At 40.1% G+C, this 20,575-nt stretch overlaps 1 protein-coding gene across 3 annotated transcripts in view; it reads left to right on the top strand.

Moving 5' to 3' along the window:
* ckap5 (cytoskeleton associated protein 5) overlaps positions 1-20,575 on the top strand; it is a 39,562-nt gene that overhangs the window by 17,879 nt on the left and 1,108 nt on the right. The window contains exons 20-45 of one of the 3 annotated variants that reach the window (XM_083560938.1): positions 452-577; positions 722-861; positions 971-1,145; positions 1,237-1,350; positions 2,025-2,153; positions 3,379-3,573; positions 4,357-4,489; positions 4,696-4,793; positions 7,241-7,336; positions 7,518-7,643; positions 9,399-9,548; positions 9,671-9,874; positions 10,234-10,369; positions 13,066-13,259; positions 13,604-13,770; positions 14,601-14,624; positions 15,066-15,239; positions 15,784-15,904; positions 17,352-17,531; positions 17,692-17,879; positions 18,153-18,228; positions 18,316-18,504; positions 19,074-19,211; positions 19,410-19,493; positions 19,581-19,740; positions 20,016-20,161. In XM_083560938.1, coding sequence (XP_083417064.1) covers positions 452-577; positions 722-861; positions 971-1,145; positions 1,237-1,350; positions 2,025-2,153; positions 3,379-3,573; positions 4,357-4,489; positions 4,696-4,793; positions 7,241-7,336; positions 7,518-7,643; positions 9,399-9,548; positions 9,671-9,874; positions 10,234-10,369; positions 13,066-13,259; positions 13,604-13,770; positions 14,601-14,624; positions 15,066-15,239; positions 15,784-15,904; positions 17,352-17,531; positions 17,692-17,879; positions 18,153-18,228; positions 18,316-18,504; positions 19,074-19,211; positions 19,410-19,493; positions 19,581-19,740; positions 20,016-20,161 — 3,663 coding nt within the window. The remainder of the gene's footprint in view (positions 1-451; positions 578-721; positions 862-970; positions 1,146-1,236; positions 1,351-2,024; positions 2,154-3,378; positions 3,574-4,356; positions 4,490-4,695; positions 4,794-7,240; positions 7,337-7,517; positions 7,644-9,398; positions 9,549-9,670; positions 9,875-10,233; positions 10,370-13,065; positions 13,260-13,603; positions 13,771-14,600; positions 14,625-15,065; positions 15,240-15,783; positions 15,905-17,351; positions 17,532-17,691; positions 17,880-18,152; positions 18,229-18,315; positions 18,505-19,073; positions 19,212-19,409; positions 19,494-19,580; positions 19,741-20,015; positions 20,162-20,575) is intronic. The other 2 variants (XM_083560939.1, XM_083560940.1) reach the window with 2 other exon arrangements.

Raw genomic sequence — 20,575 nt, 5'->3', positions numbered from 1 at the left:
TCATTAATTATAAAATGAAGTGAACTTTTAATACAGTACTGTATACATAAAATAGGGAGATGCGTACGTACTTGCTGCTTCCCAACAAAACGTAGGAGAATTAAATTGCCGCTTGTGACTTGCCGCTTAGGAAGGAAGGAAAGAGAGAAAGAGAGAAAGAAAGAGAGAAAGAAAGAGAGAAAGAAAGAGAGAAAGAAAGAGAGAAAGAAAGAGAGAAAGAAAGAGAGAAAGAAAGAGAGAAAGAAAGAAAGAAAGAAAGAATGGCGCACGAAAAGTTAAATATTTTTACAATTTTGTCTTATCGCTGTCATTATCATACGATTTGTAAAAATTCAACTACATTCAACCGAACTACTTTTTTCACTCTGTTTCAGACATTTGTAGGTGTGATATCCCTTTTTAAATTTTTTTTATTTTCTCCTCTCTAAACACCATTTTTTGTAAATTCCAGGCGGTGAGGACGTCAGCTATCACTTTGCTGGGAGTGATGTACTTGTACATGGGGGTTCCTCTGCGCATGTTCTTTGAAGATGAAAAGCCAGCGCTGCTTTCTCAAATAGATGCCGAGTTCGAAAAGGTGCAAAAAAAGACATCAGTAGATAATCAAAACCATCCAACATTTCGTGCATATTTTTTTTTTCTTCCTTATTACCTGCTGACATATTGAGAGTGTGTGTGTGTTTGTAATGTAACGGTGTGTGTGTGGCTCTGGGGATCTTAGATGCAGGGGCAGTCTCCTCCTGCTCCCACACGAGGCACGTCCAAGAAAGGAGCAGAGGATGACCAGGAGGAGGCGGACGAGGAGGAAGTGGATGGAGGTCCCGGGGACATCATGGACCTTCTGCCCAGAACTGATATCAGGTCAGTGTTAATGCACTAGTTGATTCAAACTGCTCCTCAGACTTTATTTTTAATTCTGAAAGGGAGCAGGGATCATGAGTTTGATTGTTTGATGTCATGTTTTTTACAGTGATAAAATCACATCGGACATGGTGGAAAAGATTAGTGATAAGAACTGGAAAATCCGTAAGGAAGGGCTCGACGAGGTCGCGGCAGTGATTTCAGAAGCCAAGTTTATCCAAGCCAACATCGGAGAGTTACCCATGGCACTGAAGGGGCGCCTGGGAGACTCCAATAAACTACTGGTATTTTGTCTGGGTTTTTTTTATTACTTGTGTTGCAATGTTACCTATAGGAGTTAAGTTTTAACGTGCGTATGAAATTGTGTGTTTCCAGGTGCAGCAAACACTGACCATCTTGCAGCAGATTGCTACAGCTATGGGTCCAGCCCTCAAACAACATGTCAGGAATTTGGGCTTTCCTGTCATCACTGTATTGGGAGACAGCAAGGTAGAGCTCATTCTAACTATTTTGGAACCTTGCATCTTAATAGGATAGGATAATTGATAGGATTGAAAAGATTGTGTTCAATGGATGCATCTTAAACAGCCATTGATTCAATGCAGCTTGAATTTAAGCTGCTTTAATGCAGTGTGATGTGTTTTCTATCTTTTTTTTTTTTTTTTTTTTTTAACCAATGCTGTAAATCCAATTTATACCTCTGTAAAGATGCACGCAAACGTATAATGCGCACCTTTCATAAAAACTTTTTCAATTTTGAGGCTCACTCGCACAAACCCGTCCTCTGTGAGTTAACACTATTACGTGCTTTACCAAAGTTGCGGTCAGATGTTAAATTCAGTGCATTTATTGATTCACTAGTCTTCAGTAAGCTTTATATGATCTGGTTTTTTAAAGAAACGCCATTCCAGTACAGGACACCATGAACACACATTCCCACCGAGAGGCAATTTTAGCTCTTTGATCCACATACCTGTTCATACAAAACTCAACACGCTGTAACACAAACTCGGGATCGAAGCCCTCAGCTGCGAGGCATTGACGCCACCACGTGTGCCCCGTGTGTGCAGTGTGTATCCGATTGCAAATGGTCATCTGAGGATTCTCTTTGTTTCACCATCTGTTTGTGTATATGCAAATGAAAGAACACCTTGTTCCTCCAGGCCAACGTCCGTGCTGCTGCCCTGACGACACTAAACGCATGGGTGGAGCAGACAGGCCTGAAGGAGTGGCTAGAAGGTGAAGACATGTCAGAAGAGCTGAAGCGGGAGAATCCCTTCCTCAGACAGGAGGTACTGGCACCTGATTTTCATTTGCAGTCAAGTGAGCTCATCATACGGCTGATTTACATCAAAGATATACAAAAGTGCCATTTTTTCCAATTATCACAAATTAATTTTCTCGTGATCTTGACAAACATTGTTTCCTTCGTGATCAGTACTTAATATTTCTATATATTTCGGCATAATAGCATGTTCTAGAAGGCAACATAATGCAATTCAATTCATGTTTTTTTTTAAACCAATTGTCTCAATCACATTGTCTCAGCTTTACACCGATAAAGACTCCAGACACCAGACTCATTATCGTATTCACTATTTCTTTGTTCAGGGACTGAAAAAGCTCTCCGCCTTCCAGTGATATGTGTCTGACACTTGAGGAGGCTGTGAGGTCTGCTATATACCAGAAAAAATGTGCTTGCAATATCGTTACGTAACGAAGACGTGATCCTAATAAAGCAAGAAAGCAAAAATATTATAAATAACGGCCTTTCAGGATTTCTGTACAGATATGATCTTCAGATTAAACTTCTTTTTCTTTTTTAAGACTAATACAATTTAGTTGTTTTTTTGTTTTCTTTTTGTTGGTTCAGATGGTGAACAGCTTTTAAGTACCGTTTTCTTTCCACAACTAATAAAATATCCTACCCTGCACCTTCTTGAAATAATTTCTAATGTAATTGCGCTGACATTATGGAAGAGCAACAGTGCTTAATTCTGGGACGCATCCCATTTAAGTTGTTTTCTTATAACATGCCATGCCACATCATGTACATAATTGCAAGCATCAGTTCAACTCGACTAGAAACCAAAGACAATTCCCCCACTTCCATTTTAAATCCAGATACGACCAGATCGTATGTACTAGATGCCGTATCGGACACGCACTGCTAAAGACAGAAGAACCTCCAACGTGTCATTACTGTAAATCAACCATGACCAAAAAACACATTAATGGACTGGAATACACTTAAAAAGACACAGCAGCTTTTCTACTAAGGAAGTACATATATAGGAGTCTTCCAATAAAAATACTAGAATATTAGAGAACATTAAACTGAAGGACTCCATATAACTACTGAGGTCTGCCATGGTCAAAACTAAACGCCACAACGTCTCATCATTCCCTACCTTGACACACAACCCCCCCCCCCCACACACACACACACACACACGCACACACTCCATGGAAATAGCCATCAACCCGAAACAATAAACGAATATTTCTGTGCCCTAGGTTCTTGGCTGGCTGGCTGAGCGACTGCCCAATATGCGCTCCGTGCCTGCTGACCTGATGCTGTGTGTCCCCAACCTATATGCCTGTCTGGAGGACCGCAGCGGAGACGTGCGGAAGAAAGCCCAGGATGCGCTACCCATGTTTATGATGCATTTGGGTTATGAAAAGATGATTAAAGCCACTAACAAACTCAAGGTAGGTTTCTCTGAGACCCTGCTGCCCCAAAAGATAAAACATACTCATTTGGTTTTGCAATAATCTTAAAAAAAAAAACGAAAAAAAAAAAAAAAACACTTGGAAAATTCGATTCGGGACGTTGAGGTTGAGATTCCTATTAAAGTCTTTATGTATAGGGATGTGCGTCTCCATAACTGACGTCCATGCATACCCAACTTAAAGATACATATGAAGCAGCTACCGATGTAATATGATTCAGTTCACTCCTAATATGGTGCAGCGCAATGGAAAAATATGATTCTATGAAATTCCAGAACATCGCCTGCTTTTATTTCTTTGGTTTACGACAGACAGCAAATTATGAATTTACTTAAATGGCTTCTGACTTTTAATAGAAAAACGGCTCAAATTACGACGTTCTTTTCCTGTTCTGTCTCCAGGAAGATAAGGAATATTCTATGTTCTTCCAACTATATTCTCCGTAGTGTCCCGATACGTCATATTCACGTAGCAGCAGCGGTGCTGAGAGAACGCTTACAGTTTAGCGAGGAGAAATTAATTTACATATGATATATTAAAAAAATGGTCACTTTTTCTATATAATAAAAGTACAGTAAATCACTTTTTCCTGATGCCAATATGTTAAACGATACAAATGCCAACTTGTATTTAATGCATTGTATTTTTTTAATTTTTTTTTTTTATTATTTTAAACGATGCATCACATCATTAACTTTTACGCTGATGAACCGATGCGAATCGCTGAAACTTACAATCACTTTTTTTTTGGCTCCTCATTAGCAAGCCTCAAAGGACCAGGTAGTTGCCATGTTGGAGAAGGCCAGGGCTGTGATGCCCACCAAACCTGGTCCGCCCGCAAAAGCTGCTCCATCTAAAGCAGCTCAGAGTGCTCCTTCGGCAAAACCTGCCTCAGGTATGCTTTTTTCTCTTTTCTCCATCTGGATCTCATATTGTCATATGTTCCTTTTTTTTTTCCTTTCCATTTTAAATGTAGATGATTCAGCTTTTTTCTCACTCGGTCATTAACTGTAGCAGCACACTAACTAGCAACTTTGTGGGGTTGAATGAAACGTGGCTGATCCGATGCGCTAATGGCCTTTTCTCCTCCTTATCTCTCAGCGCCAGCTAAAAGCCAGCCTGCAGTGGATGACTACAGCCCACCAGAACCCAAACAGGACACTAAGAAAACCAAAACGGCTGGGCCTGCTCAGAAAAAGGTCTGTTTTTAAAGGCTTTCAGGGATTTATTTATTTTTTTCCCCAGCACGTTAAATATTATTTTTTAATATTCTGTTGAACATATTTTAAATTGATGTATAGTTTGTAAGGATAAGAAAAGGCAGGTCAGCATATTAATTACTAATACAGTCGTCCCTCCTTTTATCGCGATTTTTCAATTTGGCACGTAACTATTTAGTTTCGTGAATTGTCCCCGAATTCATTCCATGAAAAGGGCGGAGTTGATGACGCGTCACCATATTCGGCCCATGGAAATAAAGAACGCAGTGACGTGCATCTTTAACGCCGCCCCCCTTTTTTTTTAGCTATTTAAACAATTTTCTACAAAAACATATACCCAACCATAAATAACACCAAAATACGAGGGTCTGGTATTAGGATCAGGACAGTCACTGGATATTAGAGCAAAGAACATCTCAAAACATCTGTTTGCTACAAACGTAAAATGGATTAATGTATGTAGAAGACTGAGGTGCACATTTTATTGATGCGACGAATTAAAGTAAAACATGGATTGACTGTAACCTGTTTCTATGTTCAGGGTTTCTGCAGTGGTCTAAAAGTCAAATATTTATTATTGGTATAAAAATGTCTTAAATTCGCTGTTCTAGGTCTTAAATAATTTAAGGATTTTATGTTTCAGCGATGGGGAAGTTCAAGTTTAATTTGGCTTGAAAATAATGAATTTAGGGCTCAGTAAAGGCCGGTTTCTAACAATGTGTTTTTGGTGTAGTGATAAACAGTGGTGTGAAAGTGTTTTGGTCTCCTTCCTGATTTCTTAATTTTTTGCACGTTTGTCACACTTTAATGTTTCAGATTATCAAACTAATTTAAATATTAGTAAAAGATAACACAAGTGAAAACAACATGCTGTTTTTAAATGAAGATTTTTATTATTGAGGGAAAACTAAATCCAAAACTACATGGCCCTGTGTGAAAAAGTTTTTAAAACTGTGGTTTATCACAGGCCTGATTACTGCCACACCTGTTCACAATCGAAAAATCTCTTAAATAGGACCTTCCTCACAAAGTGAAGTAGACCAAAAGATCCTCAAAAGCTAGACATCATGCCGAGATGCAAAGAAATTCTAAAACAAATGAGAAAGGAAAGTAATTGAGATCAGGTTATAAAGCCATTTCTAAGGCTTTGGGACTCCAGAGAACCACAGTGAAAGCCATTATTTAAACATGGCAAAAACATGGAACAGTGGGGAACCTTGCCAGGAGTGGGCGACCGACCAAAATTACCCCAAGAGCACAGCGACGACTCATCCAAGAGGTCACAAAAGACCCCACAACAACATCTGAAGAACTGCAGGCCTCAATTGCCTCAGTTTAGGTCAGTGTTCATGACTCCACCATGAGAAAGAGACTGGGAAAAAAAATGGTCTGCATGGCAGAGTTCCAAGACCAAAACCGCTGCTGAGCAAAAAGAACAAAGGCTCGTCTCAGTTTTGCCAGAAAACATCTTGATGATCCCCAAGACTTTTGGGAAAATACTCTGTGGATTGATGAGACAGAAGTTGAACCTTTTGGAAAGTGTGTGTCCCATTAAGTCTGGTGTAAAAGTAACACCGCATTTCAGAAAAAATTACATCATACAACAGTAAAATATGGTGGTGGTAGTGTGATGGTCTGGGGCTGTTTTGCTGCTTCAGGACCTGGAAGACTTGCTGTGATAAATGGAACCATGAATTCTGCTGTTTACAAAAAAAATCCTGAAGGAGAATGTCGGCCATCTGTTCGTGACCTTAACCTGACGCGACCTTGGGTTTTGCAGCAGGACAATGATCCAAAACGCACCAGCAAGTCGACCTCTGAATGGCTGAAGAAAAACAAAATGAAGACTTGGCCTAGTCAATGTCTTGACCTGAATCCTATTGAGATCCTGTGGCATGACCTTAAAAAGGTGGTTCATGCTCAAAAACCATCCAATTCTGGCTGAATTACAACAATTCTGCCAGAATTCCTCCACAGCGCCGTAGTAAGACTCACTCCACCGACTCATTGCAAGTTATCGCAAACGCTTGATTGCAGTTGTTGCTGCTAAGGGTGGCCCAAGCAGTTATTAGGTTTATGGGGCAAACACTTTTTCACACAGGGCCATGTAGTTTTGGATTTTGTTTTCCCTCAATAATTAAATTATTTTGATGATCTAAAACATTAAAGTGTGACAAATATGCAAAAACATTACAACTCAGGAAGGGGGCAAACACTTTTTCACACCACTCTAGGTCTTAAATTTCATTCTTAATGGGTTTAAAAAAAGGTGAAACCTGCAGAAACCCTGATGTTAAATATATGGAGGAGATTTATACTCCTAACGTCTTTTGGTTTGTCTGTGACAGTAACTTAATAACTTGGAACTTAACACTTTTGCCCAAAATATCGTGAAGAATAAAAGCTGCTATTTTTGCATTGGATAGAGGAACAGCAAGGAGCTGAAACTGAACGTAGATAAACACAGTGTCTCTAAACCTAATAGACTCTCAGGGGACAAACCAAGCAACCTACAGGTACAGGTGGGTCAGGAAACCTAAAGGTGTCTCACAAATGGGTGTCTCTGCTTCAGGGTGCACTTGGTAAAGACGTGGGGTGTCGTTCTTTTTTATCTTTTTTTTTTCTTTTTCTTTTTTCCCTTCTTTCTTTCTCCTTATCTGTCGGGCTCTAAGAGTATAATTTTTTTCCTTATGTTTCCTTCAGGGAGTGCTGGGAAAGAAGGCTCCAGTCAAGGCAGCTAATAAAGATGATGAAGACAAGTCTGGGCCTATATTTATCTTTGTGCCTAATGGCAAGGAGCAGAGGATGAAGGAAGAGAAAGCACTAAAGGTAGGCATCATAATACATTATCATCTGCTGCACAATATCAAAGCACAAAAAGCTGTTTGATATAATTTATTATTGCACCTTTATGTACATAAACAAATAATCCAAAATGGCAAAATACAATACAAACACTCCATGTAAGATAGTACTGAACTTTGTTACAAAAAAAATTACCGATTTATAAATGTGCTCATTGAAATAAATATGAATATATAATTAAATAAATATAGCTGCAAGCAGCGATGGCGGGCCCTCGCACATTTGTGTATCGCTATACGGTGCCTCCCAGAAAACAATGCACAGTGGGCAAGTGCATCAAGTGGGTAAATATCAGTGGACTATTTTATGTTGTTACTGACCCATTTGGGGACTGTAGGAGAAACCCCACATTTTAGACAAACGGGGGCGCTAGTGAGCCACATAAGAGACACCCTGTTGTCCGACCATTTTGTCCACACTTAACAGCCGACAAATGTGATGTATGTGTCAAATTGCAAGTTAATCTAAGCACGCCAAAAGCCTTAAATATGCTTGAAATAAAAGTAAAGTTTGACACGTTGCCATGGGAACAGCGTTCGAGATATCAAAAATCCCTTCGCATTTAGCATCTACAATGTCTCTTCATCATGTTGACCACGTTTGGTGTCAATCGCATGAATATCCTGGGAGGAGTATTTAAAAGTTCACCACATGCAACTGTCAAAAAATCCACCTTTTGTGACTGACACACTTCCTGGCGCCTGTTGGTGGCGCTATGTCCGAGATTCACAATAGGCACATCGATGCGATCGGGAATCCTTGGCCGAACATACACACCGCGTGTCATCCGAATAAGAAATTTTTTGCTTTAGATATTAGACACTACCTGTTCTCTGAATTCGCCATAAATTTGCCGCCTCGCCATGGCAGCACAGTTCGACATATTAAAAATGCCTTCGCAATTTAGCAAGTGCAATGTCTCTGCATCATGTTCACCATGTTTGGTGTCAATCGCATGAAATCCCTAGGAGGAGTATTTAAAAGTTCACCGCATGCACTTATAAAACAAACCAAAATGGCCGATTTCCTGTTGGGCGGAGCTCATATTTTTGAGGGCGAAAGTTGTTCGGGTCGATGAGGTCTATGCGTACCAACTCTCGTGCATGTGCGAACATAATTGCCGGATCGGTGCACCAATTTTTTTTTTTTGCGTTACATGGGGCGCTACAGAGCTCCCCTGCCACGCCCGTATTCCAGCCTTTGTCCGGCCCTAGTGACAAAGGACTCTGATTTGTGTGCCAAATTTCAAGAGTTTTCGAGCATGTTAAGGGACCCCAAATTGCCAATGTGTGTTTAAAAAAGAATAAATTCTAACGAAAACAATAGGGCTTCGCACCTTTCGGTGCAGGCCATTCTGGCCTGCTCCTCGGTGCTCGGGCCCTAATTAATAAATTAATAAAGAGGAAAAGAACATCGGGCTCTCTGTGCAGCGCACAGTCTCGCATGTAAAAACAAACGGCACGTGGCGTCAGTGATTCGCCTCTAGAGGCCGCTCTTGTAATGATGGCGGAATGGAAGCCGGAAAAACTATTGGTTTGGATTTTTACCTAAACACTGATAGTTCCAGCAATCGACTCCGTGCCGATTAATTGGCAAAAGCTAGTGAATCTGTCGAGCTCTAGAATGAATCGGTTTCTATACAGATTTCGAGAAAATCCTAAAACATCCATCAAAGCCTGGAAACTGATTCCGTGTCCCTAATGCTTTGTGGTTTTATAGATCCTGAAGTGGAATTTCATTACTCCAAGGGACGAGTATGTAGAGCAGCTGAAGACTCAAATGGCCACTTGCCTGGCAAAGTGGCTACAGGACGAACTCTTTCACTTTGACTTCCAGCACCACGTAAAGGCCGTTAACGCCATGATCGAGGTAAGAGATGCTTTCCGTCACGCTGTGTGCGCATATTACACATGCGCACGCATGCCTTTTTTTGTATGTATATTTTCATGAATATTTGCAGGATCTCATTATTGCCTCTTCTGATTTCCCAGCACATGGAGGGCGAGTCGGAAGCCGTGATTGGCTGCCTGGATCTGATTCTGAAGTGGTTCACTCTGCGGTTCTTTGACACCAACACCAGTATTCTGATGAAGGCTATGGAATTCCTTAAGCTCCTTTTCACCATGCTGAGCAGAGAGAACTACCACCTGAGCGAATACGAGGCTTCGTCCTTCATCCCCTACCTCATTCTTAAGGTTTGATAATTGTCAGGGTTTTTTTTTTTTATGCAATAAAGCAGACAGACGTAAATGGAATCATTAAAATAATAATTTAATCAAACCTTATTATTATTAATAAATAATAATTTAATAATATAATCCAGTCTGAATGTCAGTCTTTCAGTTTTTTTAACATATTTAGTTTAATCTGCCATTTACTGGGTTTAAAAACCTATAAATGGTGAATGTTTTATGATATCATCCTAGTTTTATTCTTTTAGTGTAGATTGTAATACATGGAGTAATACAATCATTTGTAGACTTTAATTGCAAGGTGCGATCAGTAATCCTGGCCTCACGGTCATCCTGCTTCCTACTGCTGTTTCTCTGGACAGGTCGGGGAATCCAAAGACGTGGTGCGCAAAGACGTCCGTGCCATTCTGACCATGCTGTGTAAAGTGTATCCTGCCAGTAAAATGTTCCCTTTCCTCATGGAAGGGACCAAGTCCAAGAATTCCAAGCAGAGATCAGGTTTGACAGATATTTTACATTTTATTTCTTGTGTATGGATAAAATGTTGACGTGGATTTGCTTGTTGCTTAGCAAACAAAAGTTGGAATGGTGACTTGGATGATTTTAATTATTGATAGAAGGACTATTTGATGGGAAGATGGATGGATGGATGGATTGGTTGGCTGGTGGATGGATTGATATCCATAGTATGGAAGGATTGGTGTATAGATTGATTAGTTAATGGGTTGTTTGTTTGATGGATTGATAAATGGAAGAGTGGATGGATTGATTTATTATTGGGTTGGTTGATGGATGGATAGATTGATTACAGGTATGATTGAGGGTTTGATTGATTTGTTACATGTCACATTACATCACAGTGAACTTCAAATTTATTCACATATCCCAACATATTAGGAAACTAGGATCAGAGCACAGGGTCAGTCATGATACTGCACCCCTGGAGCAGACCAGGTTAAGTCAAGTCAAGTTTATTTGTATAGCGCTTTTCACAACAGACATTGTCTCAAAGCAGCTTTACAGAAAACAGTGAAGGTGAATGGTGTGCGTTTGTCCCTGATGAGCAAGCCGTGGCAACAGTGGCAAGGAAAAACTCCCTTAGATGATATGAGGAAGAAACCTTGAGAGGAACCAGACTCAAAGGGGAACCCATCCTCATATGGGTGACATCAAGAGTTTGGTCATAAATCTTTCAACAATACAGAACAATTTGTGATCATCATAGATCCAGCATCAGCTTCTCCATGCCAGGGCCTTTAAACACTCGGCATCTACTTCTCCATGATCATCCATAGGTCCATAATCTTCACGAGGTGGGACGTGACTGGAGCTGGCCAAACCTCAGGATGCCTCGGGATGGGGAGAGAAAGAGAAGCAGTGGAGAGGAATTAGCGTAGCTGCTGTTCATGATATTAACAGCACAAGTTGATAATGTGCATGTAATCATATATTCTGGAGCACAAGGTTGTGATGTGATGTGTGTGATGTGTTATGTGTAGGCTTTGCTAAAAGATATGTTTTTAATCTACACTTAAACTGGGAGAGTGTATCTGAACCCCGAACACTGTCAGGAAGACTATTCCAGAGTTTAGGAGCTAAATGTGAAAATGCTCTACCACCTTTAGTGGACTTTGCTATTCTAGGAACTACTAGAAGCCCAGAGTTTTGAGATCTCAGGGAGCGTGACGGATAGATACATGGGAGCCAAACCATTTAGTGCTTTATAAGTGAGTAGCAGTAGTTTGTAGTCTACTCGAAACTTAATAGGAAGCCAATGTAGGGACGATAAGATTGGGGTTATACGATCGTATTTTCTTGACCTAGTAAGAACTCTTGCTGCGGCATTCTGAACTAACTGAAGCTTGTTTATTAATGATGCAGGACATCCACCTAGTAATGCATTACAGTAGTCTATTCTAGAGGTCATAAACGCATGGACGAGCTTCTCTGCATCAGATATAGATAAGATATTTCTTAGCTTAGAAATATTTCTAAGGTGAAAGAAGGCTGTTTTTGTAACTTGATTGATGTGATTATTAAAAGATAAGTTGCTGTCTAAAATAACTCCCAGGTCTTTTACCGTTGAACTAGTAGTTACAGAACAACCGTCTTAATGCAGGCTGAGATGCTGGAGCTTCTGTGTACTATTTTTTGGGCCGATGAGCAAAATCTCCGTTTTATCAGAATTTAATAGCAGAAAGTTATGGGTCATCCAATCTCTTCTTTCTTCAACACACTCAGTTATGCGAGCTAATTGAGCTGTATCGCCTGGTTTGGATGAAATATATAGCTGGGTATCATCAGCATAACAATGGAAGCTAATTCCATGCCTTCTAATAATATTTCCTAATGGAAGCATGTATATTGTGAAAAGCAGGGGTCCTAGAACTGACCCTTGTGGCACGCCATAATTTACTAGCATTATCCTGGATAGCTCTCCATTTAAATCTACGAAATGGTAACGATTGGACAGGTAGGATTTAAACCAGCTTAATGCCTGTCCCTGAATACCGATGTAATTCTGTAAGCGATCGAGGAGAAGATCATGATCTATAGTGTCAAACGCAGCACTAAGATCTAGTAAAACTAATAGGGAGATGTAGCCTTGGTCTGAAGCTAAAAACAGGTCATTAGTGATTTTAACTAGAGCAGTTTCTGTGCTATGATGGGGCCTAAAACCTGACTGAAACTCTTCAAAGATATTGTTCTCCTGCAATTGCTTACATAACTGGGCAGCGACAATCTTTTCTAAAATCTTAGACATAAATAAGAGATTTGAAATTGGTCTGTAATTCGATAATTGTCTTGTTCAACGGTCTAACAGTGGCAGCTTGGCAGTGATGGGGCTTGAAACCACTGACCTATCAGACTTTCAAATGTATTTCCACTTGTCACTTTCAGAAAAGAAGAATCAAGAAATCCAACTTGCAATATAAATTAAATCCAGAAGCCAACCAAATAAATATTCTCAACTTTCAGTAAGCATTTAAAGTACAGTCCGTATCATATTGCAGTTTTTTTTAAGTCAGTTGACATACAGGGGAAGACGTATAGTTTTCCTGTCAGTTGCAGCAGGCTCTAAAATTTAATAAACTGCTTCTTTGATTTATTTTGATCCAAATAAAGTTGGAGTTATAGTTTCACTCTGTTGATGAATTGTTTTTCATTCCACTCCATTTGATTGACTTCCACAGAATGTCTCGATGAGCTCGGGTGCCTTATCGAGAATTATGGTATGAACGTGTGCCAGCCCACACCCGCCAAGGCCCTGAAAGACATCGCCGTTCACATCGGAGATCGAGACACGTCAGTGCGCAACGCAGCGCTCAATACCGTGGTGGCGGCTTACAACACCTGCGGAGACCAGGTCTTCAAACTCATCGGCAATGTAAGACAACACTACGGCTTCCTGCTTGAGAAGCTTTTGGAGCTTCGAGATCGTTCTTGATATTGAAGTATAATGGCTTCCAGATTTTATTATCCTGAGATAAAGATTTTTCATAGTCAGAATTATAGGCTGTGTATTAACTTATTGGGAGAAAACAGTAAGTTCTATGTGAAATCGTAAGTTGCGCAACCCCCGTATAACCAAAAAGGCACGATCCCTGTTTCGTAACACCTCTGCGAAGATTCGACTGCGAGATTGGCCGTCGAATAAGGCTCCTAATATCATAGCATCAAATCTTTGACTATTCGGGGGTCACCCCTAATTAATATATTTATATTTCTCAGCTCTCGGAGAAGGAGATGAGCATGCTGGAGGAGCGGATCAAGCGATCGGCTAAGAAGGCACCGGCCATCTCAACCAAACAGGAGAAAGCACAGAGGGAACAGCCGACCAATCCTAACGCTACCTTCACACGCAAACCTGCCCAAGAGGAGGTGCCGAACAAACTCAAGTAGGTTCCTTTGTCCGGTGTAGGTCGTTCATTGCACTCTGAAAACATCTTTTTCGGAACTGGAGCACACCTTATTATTGTAAGCCTGAGATATTTGCGTTTGCTGAGCTTTCTAGCTAACATGCTTGAGAAATTGAACACATTTGCAAAAACATACTGAAATACAATATCGCCAAAAGTTTGCGGACACCTGGTCATAAGTACGGCATGCGCTTTTTTTTGAGCGTCGCATTCCACTTTTAGTCCCAATTTGCTCTTATAATTCCCTCTTTCAGGAAGATGTTTCACCACATTTTGGAGTGTGCTTATAGAGGTTTGTGTTCATCAGCCACAATGGTGTTAGTAAAGTCAGGTACTGATATAGGTGAGGTAGATGAGGACTGGGGTGCAGTCAGTGTTCCAATTCATCCAGAAGGTGTTCAGTAAGGTTGAAAGCAGAGCTCTATAGCATGGCCACTCTATAAAAGCAGATCTTCATGGAGCTGGCTTTGTGCACAGGGGCATTGTCATGCTGGAAAAGGTTTGGGTTTTCAAAATGTTATTATACCGCGACCTTCACAATTATGTCCCTCCAGCTTTGTGATAACAGTGTGGAGAAAAACGTGTGGCAGATAAGGTCGGGTGTCCCAATACTTTTGTCAATAAAGTGTATGTTTAGCCTATAAAAAAGTATGGCTAAATATTAATGGAATGAACTGGATTATTATTTAATAGTCAGGGCAGTGTTTTGATTCTTTCTTTTTTTTTTTTATTGCATGTTTTAGCTCCTAAACTTAAGCTTCTGTCTTTCTTCTTTATGATTTTCTTTCCTCTCTGCTCTCCCTGGACAGAATAATGTATCGCACGTATAGGATGTAAGTACTGCCGACTCGTCCTAGGTTCTTTTCCCGAGGCACGCAACACCAACCCAGAGTCTTAGTCCTGTAACACAAATAGCAGACTGAATTAGAAAAAAAAAAAATGTAATTCATGCTCATATCAGGTAACGACATGCGTTCTGATGCCTTCCCAGTCCTTTTGCACTGCAATCCAACGTTCCAGGATAATTCTAGCTTTTAGCGTTTGTCGAGTCTCAATATGAAATGATCTATTTTAAGACAGTGAGTAACAGTCAGTGTACAGATTGTGTATAATCACTTTGAGCTGTTGGAAAAGTGTACAAGGACCTGTACGTGTTTCCTGGTTTAACTCACTGTCCCTCTGTTTCTTTGTTTGTTGAAGTCTGTGTCTGATGTGTATGAAGATGTGAAAGTATTTTTCCTTATTAATTTATTTATTTTTTGCTCCTCTACCAGTCAAGCTCGATCACAGAACTCTCACTCTGAGCACACGGTGCCTTCCATCCCCAAGGAGTTCCAGCTCGACCTGGACATGATCGAGAACGACCACACGCGCGTCAGCGACTTCCCCGATCTCGTGCAGCACAAACTGGATGAGCTTCTCGAGCCCGTCATGATCCCAGAGCCCAAGTAAGTACTGACACAGCTAACGGTCATGAAGGAAGGGTTTAGTTGTTTGGGGTAATGGACACGGTCACATGGGGTTCCAGTATCTCGATACGGTTTATATGCATGTAGTTTTTTTCAGATTTTCGAAGCAGAAGAAAGACCTGCAGGAACCCATAACCATCTAGAAATGAGTCAATTTTGTTACAGCAGGAACATTTAACCTGTCAACAGCTTGTAGATGAAAAAGTTTTACGTGCAAAGATTTTAGTCGATGCCATCGTAACAGACCCGAAAAAGCCGTTTCTGGGCAAAACATTTTCTTTCATCATACAATAAAAGGTATTAACAGTCCCATAATTGTGCAGCAGATATATAGTCTATTTCTCCACCACATAGTCTCAGCCATCCACATCGTATCTGATCTCCGCTTATTTTTTCCCTAGTTTACTGTTGAGCATCGGTTTTTCATACATTAAAAACAAAACTAGCAAAACTCAATATGACGGTGATCTTTTAAAGCTGTTGTTAAATTCTTTGTGTGAATCTGTGTACTTTTCTTATACAGGATACGCTCTGTCTCTCCACACTTTGACGACCTTCACAACAGCACAGCCTCCACTATCAACTTTGTCATCTCGCAGGTTGCTAGTGGCGACATTAATACCAGTATCCAGGCCCTGGCACAGGTAAGAACTTATGTCATGTATGCTTTGAGCTTATTATATAACTTATAAATATTATAGGCCATGCCTTTTCAGAAAACGACTTACAGAACACTTCTCCTTCTTATTTTTATTTCTAAGTTTTAGTGTGTGTGTGTGTGTGTGTGTGTGTGCGCGTTAACACGAATTACTTTTAACGGCAATTATTTTATTAACACAGGATCGATGCATCATTTCTGTTCAACCATTTTTTATTAAAAATATAAATAAATACATATAAAAGAGAGAAAACCTTGAACGCAGCTTTTTTTTGTATTTTTATAAACGTCCTTTCTTAATAATAATAAATAATAATAATCAGTAAACTTTTGTTTTGCTGTTGCGCCAAGTCTCAAATAAACCAGCAAAATCCGCCATGTTGCACACATTCGGCAATTAAAAGCGTCCGTGTGGAAACAGAGAAAGGACGTTTGGTGTCCTGATGACTTGCATCATTTAAAACACTATAATTGCTTTAAACATTTACAAAAACATTTTGTCTTTATGCTCTTTGTTGCGTTTGGTTTCACTAATATTAAACATTTATTTGCATAAAACATCCATATTTGTTCATGCCCATGTTGATTATGTGACCGGTCAAACTCGTTTTCACCGAGGGCAATGCCAGCATCATGGCTGCCCTCGAAGGACCTGTTGTAACTTTAAGAACTGTAAGACTTCATAAATGTAACTACTCCTTAACATGTTAATTAACTCTCTATATTTGATTAGTACTTATTTAAGTAACAAAGATCTTGCTCTAACATAAATCCTTTTATTAGTTTAAGAATCCTACATTATTTCAATGTCAACTTTGTTCAAAGCAAATTTCAAAAAACCTTTTTTTGTCATAGTCGAGAAGGGCAGAACTACAGAACGACAAATAATCGCGAGCTCCTTCAAAAATGTGGCATTTTACTCCGTTTTTTTTTTTTTTCTTTCTTTCTTCATCAGTTTGTTGGTTTTTTCTTGGAGGTGATCGTGTTTGGTCTCAAAGTGATAAGCCTGTTGCACTGCTTCACCACCAACAATGTCTTATAACACACAGGGGTTTTTTTTCCCCTCATTGACGCACAAAAATGTTTTCGTGTTTCCATTTTTCATTAAAGCGCCTCACGTAGATTTTTCTCGTCTTGGACGTTTAAAGATTTTTTTTGGTGAATTGTCAACTTCATATGTTGGAAAAGCACCTTAGTTAAACGCTGATCTGAAAATGCTGAATTCGACATGCATTATGGGAGACTTAACGGTACTTAATGGTCAATATACGATTTTATTTATCACATACCTTAAGATCTCAGGACAGCAACATTACTTGGTTATAATTGACTTTAGTGCACATTTTACAGCTTTCAGAACCACATTTTTTAACCTCTATGAAATAAGATTCTTTGATTATGAATACATGATTATTTTTTTCCCCTCGTTTCAGATTGACGAAGTACTGCGGCAGGAAGACAAAGCGGAAGCCATGTCGGGCCACATAGACCAATTCCTAATCGCCACTTTCATGCAGCTCCGCCTGATCTACAACACGCACATGGCTGACGACCGGCTGGACAAGAGGGACATCTTCAAACTGTACAGCTGCATCATCGGCAACATGCTCTCGGTAAGAGACCGATCTATTCATATAATCTCATCTAACCTTAGCTATAACTGTTAAATTCTTATAGCACAGTATAACTGACTCAGGAGGACACAGGGTACTTATTTCTGATTACAGTAACTATTATTTCAGACCAGTGCTTAGTGAACGTGTGTGTCTTTAGTTGTTCTCTATGGAGAGTCTGGCACGGGAGGCATCGATGGGTGTGCTTAAGGATCTGATGCACGGCCTCATCACACTGATGCTGGACTCGCGGGTGGAGGACATCGAGGACGGCCAGCAGCTCATCCGATCAGTCAACTTGCTGGTGGTGCGAGTGCTGGAGAAGTCTGATCAAACCAACATCTTGAGGTGAGGGGAACAAAAATAAATGTAGCACCTAGCATAAAAAAAAAACTTTCACACAAAAACGTACCACAAGGCTGTCATACACAATTCTAATTGGCCCGAAGGTGTTTAATGTTCTGTACCAGCTGCTCTGCCTTGGCACTTACTCAGTATTTTCTATCCTGTTTATTCAATTTATTAAGTAGTTTTGGAAGGTGTCTATGATTTTTTTTTTTTTTTTTAGAACAATTCTGTAACTTCTGGACTTTTGATTATGATGTGTGTTGTGTATCGCAGTGCTCTACTGGTGCTGCTGCAGGACAGCCTGATCTCCACCGCAGGATCGCCCATGTTCTCCGAGCTCGTCATGAAGGTAACCATTTGCACATATAATAATCCTCTGTGTGTGTGCTTCCGTGTAAACCTGTGTGATCTTCTCTGTATACGCTTCTCTATACAGTGTCTATGGAGAATGATCCGATTCCTGCCCGAGACCATTAACAGTATTAACCTGGACCGCATACTGCTGGACGTCCATAACTTCATGAAGGTTTTCCCTAAAGAGAAGCTGAAGCAGCTAAAGAGCGACGTGTCACATCGCACCCTGAAAACCTTACTGCACACACTCTGCAAGCTCACTGGGGCCAAGGTATAAACACAGCCTTTGTGCGGTTTCATTGTAATATATAGGAGATGTTCAGGTTCCCAGTACGTACATCAAGGCCAGTATCAGGTTAACATGAGAAGTTCATAGTGTGTAGGGTAATGCACAATAAAGGTCGACCAATTTTCCCCAAAAAATCCATACCTATAGTTTTTCCAGCTTCGGTTCCGCTGTCATTACGAGAGCGGCCTCTAGAGGCGAATCACTGATGTGACGTGCTGTCTGATTTTACACATGTATTATTTATAATTTAATTATATTTATTAAAACATTAATTCCTATTTATTTATTTCCTTTAGCACATTTTCATGATTTCAGTAGTTGTTGTTGTTTTTTTTTTTTTTTTTTAAGTATCCATTTTTTTTAAATCTATTGATTTATTGGTTATCAGCAAGTATCAAACCAAGCTATCGGTAAAATCCACTATCAGTCGACCTCTGGTACACAATTTACCATTTAGCATAGATAGTTATGTATTTATAAGTTTCCAATAGATTTAAAGCAAAAATTGTTCCTCAATAGGAAATAATGTAATGTTTGCTGTGTTTAAACAGATACTGGACCATTTGTCCATGATCGAGAACCGAAACGAGTCCGAACTGGAGGCTCATCTGAGGCGGGTGGTGAAACATTCAGGAAATCTCTTCAGCGTCAAGTCGGACCAGAATTTTGAGAAAACAGCCTTACGATCTGTACGTCACCACGTGTGTATATTAAACCCTTTATTTTGCATAAACTATTGGTTTTAATCTCAGCCAATTGGAGCTCATTCATTTAAAAAAAACCCCGGGACTGCATCACTGAAGCGAATTCAGGGTTTAATTTGTGTATTTAACATGTTTAAAGTGCAACTGTATGATTGTAACGCTCTCTCGACTTTCCCCTGACAGGATGATAAAGTGATCAAAGCGAAAGTGAGCGACATTCTCTCCGAGATCTTCAAAAAGATCGGCTCAAAAGAGAACACTAAAGAGGTGAGAGATCTTTACACTTTCCTGCTTAAAGTGTCAAGCAGTAAGAGCATGACATCCCCTCTCTCTCTATCTCTCTCTCTCTTTTAGGGCTTGACTGAGCTCTACGAGTATAAGCAGAAGTATTCCGACGCTGACTTGGAGCCCTTCCTGAGAAACACATCTCAGTTTTTTCAGAGCTACGTGGAGCGCGGCCTCCGTATGATCGAGTCTGAGCGGGAGGGGAAAAGCCGGCTGCAGAGCTCCTCAGGTATAAATTCACACACACAAGCTGATGATGCTACACTGTTTTTCTTCACAGGTTCATATGCTACTGTATCATCTTTAATTAATATTTTTACTGTTCTAGAGAGAGAGAGGGAGAGGGGGGGAGGGAGAGGGAGGGAGAGATGTATAATACACATATGGTTAAATCACTATCACCATGGATACTCCAAAGATGTCCGATTTGCAGTCATTTTTATTGTGCATCTCTTCTGCTCGCCTGTAAGATTTCGTTTGTTCATTCCTCTTGTCCTGATCCAGTGATTCCACAGCACAGCGTGGACTCTGCGTACCCCTCCAACCACAGCTCCATGTCAGTCAGCAGTAACGGGGAGGATCTAAAACCTGCCGTTTACTACGAGAGACTCAAAATCCTCCGGCAGCGCCACGGACTCGAGAACTCGAAGGTTCGAATCACTATTTATCAAATACTACCATATTTTTGGGCTTTGATCTTTTCACATGAGTGGATGGATGTGATGAAAAATTAAGATGCAATGAAAGTGTGTGGCCAGTTTTACTTTATACTGATGAGGTGAGCAGCTGAAGTACGTGTTTGAGTTTTGCTTTTGAGCTCACCAAAGACCTTCAACCCTCAACTGCTCAGTATAAATGAGAGAACTGTAAGTTGCTGTAATAGTGTAAATATAAAAGTTGCCAAATAGTGTAAATATAAATGCAGTGTGCATCCCAGCTTCATTAATCAACACTTCTTCAATTGACCAGTCAATCCTTTATTTTTTTTTTTTTTCATTTTTATTTCATTATCTAATGTAAGATTTTGTTTGGAAATAGTTGTAGTGATGTGATTGTAAACCCCC

The sequence above is a fragment of the Silurus aristotelis genome (assembly GCF_946808225.1).
Source record: "Silurus aristotelis genome assembly, chromosome: 14".
NCBI lineage: Eukaryota > Metazoa > Chordata > Actinopteri > Siluriformes > Siluridae > Silurus > Silurus aristotelis.
The sequence above is the reverse complement of the archived record's forward strand: the minus strand, read 5'-3'. Positions and strand labels throughout refer to the sequence as shown.